The following is a 7057-nucleotide window of genomic DNA, read 5'->3' on the forward strand; positions in this document are numbered from 1 at the left end:
TGGCTGTGGCCATGTGGAGGACTTTCTCGCACCAGTGTTGATTTCGTCAACTAAAACTATGACGAAAAATGTCTGTTGACTACCTTTTTTCACTTACGAAAACGAAATAAAAACGAAATAAAAACTAAGCTATGATGACTAAAACTATGACTAAATATATCAACAACTTCATCAACAAATAAAAACTAGACAAAAATGTTTTGGAGTGGAAAAGAGATCCAGTAGAACTAAGAAAATTTCAAAGTCAACACGGTCTCACACACACGCAGATGAACACGCACTTCCACATACACCCCACCCGCACCCCCCCCCACACACACACACACACACACACACACACACACACACACACACACACACACACACACACACACACACACACACACACACACACACACACACACACACACATTACGGTCTCAGCTCCTCTTCCCATCTATCTTCCTCTCTTCCTCGCCTATCTATTTCACTGCACTCTCCTCTAACCGTTTATCTTTAAACCGCCCTCCCTTTAGCTTCTCAGCTTCCTTTATCCACTCTTCTCTTCTCTCATTTCTCTTCTTCTCTAGCATCGTCTCTCCTCTTCTCCTCTCCTCCTCTCCTGTCTCCCATCTCCTCTCCTCCTCTCCTCCCCCCTGAATAAATAAATCAAAAACAAAAATCCCATCTCCTCTCCCCTCTCCTATATTCTCCTCTCCAGCAAGCTAAAGACTCTCCAGTTTCTAATGGTCACTCCAACAGGAGATTATATTGTTTACCAAACAGAGAGCCATTGTACTGTAAACTCCCACAAATTCACAGCTTGGAAAATACATACACACACAGATAGAAAGAGAGGGAGGTGGGGGGGGGGGGGGGGGTTGTAGAGCATAATGAGTGAAAGGGAAACATAGATAGAGAGGCCTATGTGGTGGGAGTTGATTGTTCTCCACTTCTCCAGTTGATGTCCTTTGAGGCCACAAACAAGATTGGATTGCCATGGAATGTGCCGTGCACCTTCACGCTCCCCAGATAATGGCCCCTGCTGATTTTCGTGACCCAATGGCCTTTGCTCTAGTGCCAAAAATGTCAGACTGCATGCACCAATTATCTAAAAATCAAATGGACAGATTTTCCATGAATATTGTCGAGCGCACTCATGCTCCCTGGAGGATGAGCCCTAACTGTTTGAGTGACCCCATGACCTTTTCCTCTAGTGTCCCTCTCATGTCAAAATGTGCACACAAGATTTGCTGGATGTACTCGCTTTGCAGGATGTACTAGGCAAATTGTTGTGATCCATGGCCATTCCTCTAACGCTAATCATTGGTCAACATGTCCAATTGGGGTGTAAGGTGCAGCACGGCCACTATAGCGGGGCTCTTAGACTCTTAGTTTTGTTTACTAAAAAAAAACCTTAAGCACTACATTGGAGAGGCTGAATGGAAAAAACAATGCACATCAAATTCCCCAAATGTACCAAAACAAGTTACTACCTTCACATGTGGTGGGTGACTACTAGCCTGGCATGGCCAGACTAATATCACTGTGTAGATATTAGTCTAGAATCTGTGAACTGTGTGGAACCTGCATTTCCCAAAAAAGGCCTCTGGTGATAAACCAGAGTATGTTTGCATGCATACTGGGCCCTGATTGGTGCCCCACAACTTCGGGGGGGTGCCTGGCACAAAACCTTTCCAGAAGGGTGTCCGGACTGTCCGCGGCCAAATACATGAAAAATAATTGAAAAAAGTTTGAGAACCACTGTGATATAGACTCAAATAGCCCTCGCAAATTGATGGGAAACACATCGTGACACCTGTGATTCCCCCATGCAGGCTTTATAGGGACTGTGTGGTTTTGAGGTCTGCGTAAAAAAGGAGGCTATACATTGCTGTTCGCCTATACAAAGCTGCTGACGGCACTGCTACGCTAGCGATAGCTGCTGACTTCAGACCTCTGTCTATATATGTGTGTTCTGCCCCACCTGCTCACTGCTGGGACACGGGCACACCGACACACGAGCACCCGCATGTAAATGCACACAAAATGCGCATCGCACACACACAGTACAGTACGTCTACAATGAAATCCATTCTGACATGCACGCATGGATGCACGCGTGTTACTCACAGAAAGAGAGGGAGAGAGGGAAAGAGAGAGGGGGAGACTGACAGAGAGAGAGAGAGAGAGAGAGAGAGAGAGAGAGAGAGAGAGAGAGAGAGAGGAGAGAGAGTGAGAGAGAGAGAGAGAGAGAGAGAGAGCAAGAGAACCAAGACTTTGGTACATTGTGCGTGACTAAATACAATGAAGCTTCACAAAAAGTGCCTCTCTGCCAACTCCCATCTCCCTCCCACTACTAGAAAGCTGACTTATTTGTGTTGTGCATTCCCTTTTGTTTGCTGGTCAGATCTGCTGCCTCCATATTGCTGTGCACAGTGCACAGCAGATCTCCAGACTGCAACACACAAGGCCTTGTAAAGCTACGAACGTTTTTTGGGACAATAATTATCTTCCTTTTCTTTCAGTTTTTTCTCCCAATTTTAGTCATTATGCCAATTCCAGATTCCCTGTGTATTCTAGTCTGTTGTCACTGCTAACGCCTATTTGATCCTATAGGGAGAGCACAGGAAACCATCTCATATTTTCACCTGACAGAGAAACGTTTCATGCTTTCCTCAAAGTTCCACACCCCACTGAACAGGTTCCCTGACCAACCTGTAGTCACCATAGTGCAGCGACAGAGATCTCCCTCCCCGCCCAGGCTTCCCTCCGCAACACAGAGGACGCCCGGCCAAGCCGAAGGTACCGTTGCGTGGAGGATTCAAAACCCATGGTCTCTGTGGTGGTGGGCACTAACTTTACTTTAACTGAACGCCCACGGGGGGGGGGGGGGTCCTTCCGTCACAGTACCCTTGAGCAAGGCATCTCTAGTTGATTTCAGAGCATCAATGTGAGAACGTCGCCCATGACAGACAACTTGCACCACAGGCAAGTAGTCAGCTCAATTGCTGCCTCCGTGAGTGTATGCGTACACGAGTGTGTGTGTGTGTGTGTGTGTGTGTGTGTGTGTGTGTGTGTGTGTGTGTGTGTGTGTGTGTGTGTGTGTGTGTGTGTGTGTGTGTGTGTGTGTGTGTGTGTGTGTGTGTGTGTGTGTGTGTGTGTGTGTGTGTGTGTGTGTGTGCTTGCATGTGTGCAAGCAGGTGTTACCTTGGCAGGTGAAGCAGTGCACATGGAAGTGTGTGTTCTTGACGCGCACCACCTCTCCCCGGCACGCCTCCCTACAACGCTCACACACGATGGAGGAACTCCTGCGTGCGCTGACGGGGCTGGGACTGTTAGTGTTGCCTCCATAAAGACTGGACTGGTACTGCAAGGCTAGAGGAGAGGAGAGGAGAGGAGAGGAGAGGAGAGGAGAGGAGAGGAGAGGAGAGGAGAGGAGAGGAGAGGAGAGGAGAGGAGAGGAGAGGAGAGGAGAGGAGAGGAGAGGAGAGGAGAGGAGAGGAGAGGAGAGGAGAGGAGAGAAGAGAAGAGAAGAGAAGAGGAGTGAAGAGAAGAGAAGAGAAGAGAAGAGAAGAGAAGAGAAGAGAAGAGAAGAGAAGAGAAGAGAAGAGAAGAGATTAGTGATCTAACATACTATAGTGATGAATAAACTGTGGTGACATAATGTGACAATATCTTTAGAATTTCACCTGAACAATATCAAATACAATATCAGCCTTGTTTGCCGGTTATCCTTTAAACACCTTTATAAGAACTTTAATATTTAAAAAAAAATATATAGGACAAAATATAGTCAAGAGAATAATGAGTTTTAATGCCATCTTTCAAAGGTTCATCACATAATAATAAGCAAAATACAAATAAATAGTTTGAGCAAAAAATTTAACTGAAACTCAAACAAACATTCAGATTCTTGCATGCTTCCAAGTTCCTGATATTAGAGAGATAGGACTTGAGTTTAAACGTTTTCCAGATATCGACAATGTTTCGATGTCAATACATCTTCATCAGGTGATCCTGATGAAGAGGTATTGACATCGAAACGTCATGTTATTTGCCTGCACCATGTCAGTGAAAAAGGCTTCAATTGTCTGTCTGTTTGTTGTTTGCTCCAGTGCCTTACTTCTTCCAGACAGACAGGTGAGTCAAGGTAGGATTACACGTCTTTGATCCTCTCTTATGATCCTCACTTACGAGACTGTTAAAATCCCTCTTACTGAGAAACAGACCCACTAAACACACACACACACACACACACACACACACACACACACACACACACACACACACACACACACACACACACACACACACACACACACACACACACACACACACACACACACACACACACACAGGCATGCGTGGTGCATACATGCACTCACCCACACACATACAGTCTTGTACAAACACACTTTAACCCACTTAAATCACTAGCCCTTTCTTCACTGCCGGTCTCCACACTGCAATATCCTGAGTGTTAATTTAACTTAGTTTTACACTCAGGATTTGTATTAGAATTGAATGTAAAAAAGAAAAAGTTAAGCAGCCGAACAAAGCAAACGACCTCAACATAAGACCTGTGACGTGAAGGTGGTTTCTCTCTTTATTATTTGTCTCTATTGAAATGACTGGACTGACGGCTAAGGCTCTCCTCGACAACAATTCATGTTAAAAATAACAGCATTGCAGAACCAATGCAATGACACAAGGGCGGTGCTTCATGCTGGGACGGTATCCAAATCGGTTTCCAAAGCTAGTAGTCACACTACTTACAACACAATCACACTCATATACTCATTGTGCAGCCTAACAAATCTACTTCATGAACACAATAATGAATGTTCTATTCTATTCTGCTCGGTTGTGTGGTGTGGTCGTGTGCCGTGCTGGTCTGGTATGGTCTGGTCTGTTCTGTTTTACTTTATCCCAGCAAACAAACACATCTTGCTGACAGGTTAAGTTGATGATAGCAGGAGAGAGAAAGAATGAAAAAGGGAGAGAATGAGAGTGAAACAGAGAGATACAGAGCTCTTTTTGTATCTATCTCTCTTTCCGTTTCACAGAGGGGGAGAGAGAGGGGGCGAGAGAGAGAGAGAGAGAGAGAGAGAGAGAGAGAGAGAGAGAGAGAGAGAGAGAGAGAGAGAGAGAGGCCAACTTGGCCAAGGGAGGAAGATAAAGAGCTGTGTGAATTTATAACAAAACCTGACAGAAATCTTCCTAGCAACACAATAGTGCCATCAGTGTGTGTGTGTGTGTGTGTGTGTGTGTGTGTGTGTGTGTGTGTGTGTGTGTGTGTGTGTGTGTGTGTGTGTGTGTGTGTGTGTGTGTGTGTGTGTGGTCACCGTGGAAGCTGGCATTCACAATCTATCCAGATGGCATCACAGGGTCTGGCAACACAGCTAGATAGGAATCTGAAAAACCTGTGCGTGTGTGCTTGTGCTTGTGCTCGTGCTGGTGCACGTGCGTGTGTGCGTGTGCGTGTGTGCGTGCTCATGCTACTGAGCGCGCACGTGTGTGTGTGTGTGTGTGTGTGTGTGTGTGTGTGTGTGTGTGTGTGTGTGTGTGTGTGTGTGTGTGTGTGTGTGTGTGTGTGTGTGTTCGTGAGTGTGTGTGTGTGAATGCAGTGAGGAGACTGAAAAGAGAGATTTAATGTGTGTGTGTGTGTGCGACTGTGCGCTAGTGCATGTGCATGAAAGGTATGTATGCGTGTGTGTTATACAGTATTTCTCTTGATGTGATTAACTAGTGGATATTGATAATGTAATCTCCTGCGTACACACACAACCTTTAGCCCTTCTGCTGTCCCCAACATCCCAAACAACAGTGAACAACAAACGATAATGAGGTTATATGTCAACATCTGCCATCGCTCAAAAGGCACAGACCCCTGTCCTAACCATTAGCCCTGGAACACCTATACGTTGTTATACCTTTCAAGCCAGGAACACCTCTGTGTCACCTTAGCTCTTGCTATATATATAGCAACATAATTATTTTTTAATTTTTGAGGGTTTTCCGAAAACTTAGGTCAGGATTTAGAAGGTTTTTTTTAGAATATCAAGTATAAATGGGCTTTATGATTATGACTTTACAGAGTGAGGAAGGAAAGGAGTTTCCGATGGCTCTGGTAATTTGGCAACAACAATGCTGTTCTATTCCACTCTAGTCTAGCCTGGTCTAGTCTACTCCGGTGCATTCTGTTGCACACTGTAAAAATATGTAATACAAATATAAGTTGAATTGCTACAGTACAGTCAAATCTGGAGTGTTAATTAACTCTGAGAGAGTTGGACCCATTACACACACTGACTCGTAAAGGGACATTTTTACACTATGTTAACACTCCTGATTTTACTGTAGCAATTGATACAAAGATATGTGTTCAATGTTCAATTGTTTTATTGTGTGTTACTGTTATGTGTGAGCAAAAGCAGGCCAGTTCAATCTCTGGTCTCATGCGGTGAGAATACTGATTTGCAGGTTTTAGTGAGAATCCAGGAGCCTGTACAGTATGTGTGGACTGTCTGTCTAGTGAGACCAGATCAGCACTAATTTTCTGGCAAGCCTGTAGGGGCTGAGGTATCCCGAAGGGGTTGCAGGGGAAGCAGACAAAGACGTTTTGAACCATATATCTGCAGCGCAAATCTCGCTAGGGTGATACCATTTTATTTTGACCTATTTGTATTGTTAATAGTTAAACAACAATATATAACCGACACAATCTGCTGCTATTTTAGCATTGCCATTTGCCATTATGCATATTATGTATGTATGTATGTATGTATGTATGTATGTATGTATGTATGTATGTATGTATGTATGTATGTATGTATGTATGTATGTATGTATGTATGTATGTATGTATGTATGTGTGTGTGTGTGTGTGTGTGTGTGTGTGTGTGTGTGTGTGTGTGTGTGTGTGTGTGTGTGTGTGTGTGTGTGTATGTATGTATGTATGAATGTATGTATGTATGTATGTATGTATGTATTTTACTCTACTCATATCAGGAATATTAGGAATATCTGACCTGTCTTGCTTGTTCTTTCTTTCTATCTCTATTCGTCTTCCCGT

At 44.3% G+C, this 7057-nt stretch overlaps 1 protein-coding gene across 1 annotated transcript in view; it reads right to left on the reverse strand.

Moving 5' to 3' along the window:
• Positions 1 to 7057, reverse strand: part of LOC308091088 (actin-binding LIM protein 3-like) — a gene marked incomplete at its 3' end in the record, with an annotated part of 92886 nt that overhangs the window by 82507 nt on the left and 3322 nt on the right. The window contains exon 2 of the mRNA XM_080436425.1: positions 3190 to 3357. Coding sequence (XP_080292551.1) covers positions 3190 to 3357 — 168 coding nt within the window. The remainder of the gene's footprint in view (positions 1 to 3189; positions 3358 to 7057) is intronic.

Source organism: Gymnoscopelus braueri, assembly GCF_963280865.1.
Source record: "Gymnoscopelus braueri genome assembly, chromosome: 8".
Classification (NCBI taxonomy): Eukaryota; Metazoa; Chordata; class Actinopteri; order Myctophiformes; family Myctophidae; genus Gymnoscopelus; species Gymnoscopelus braueri.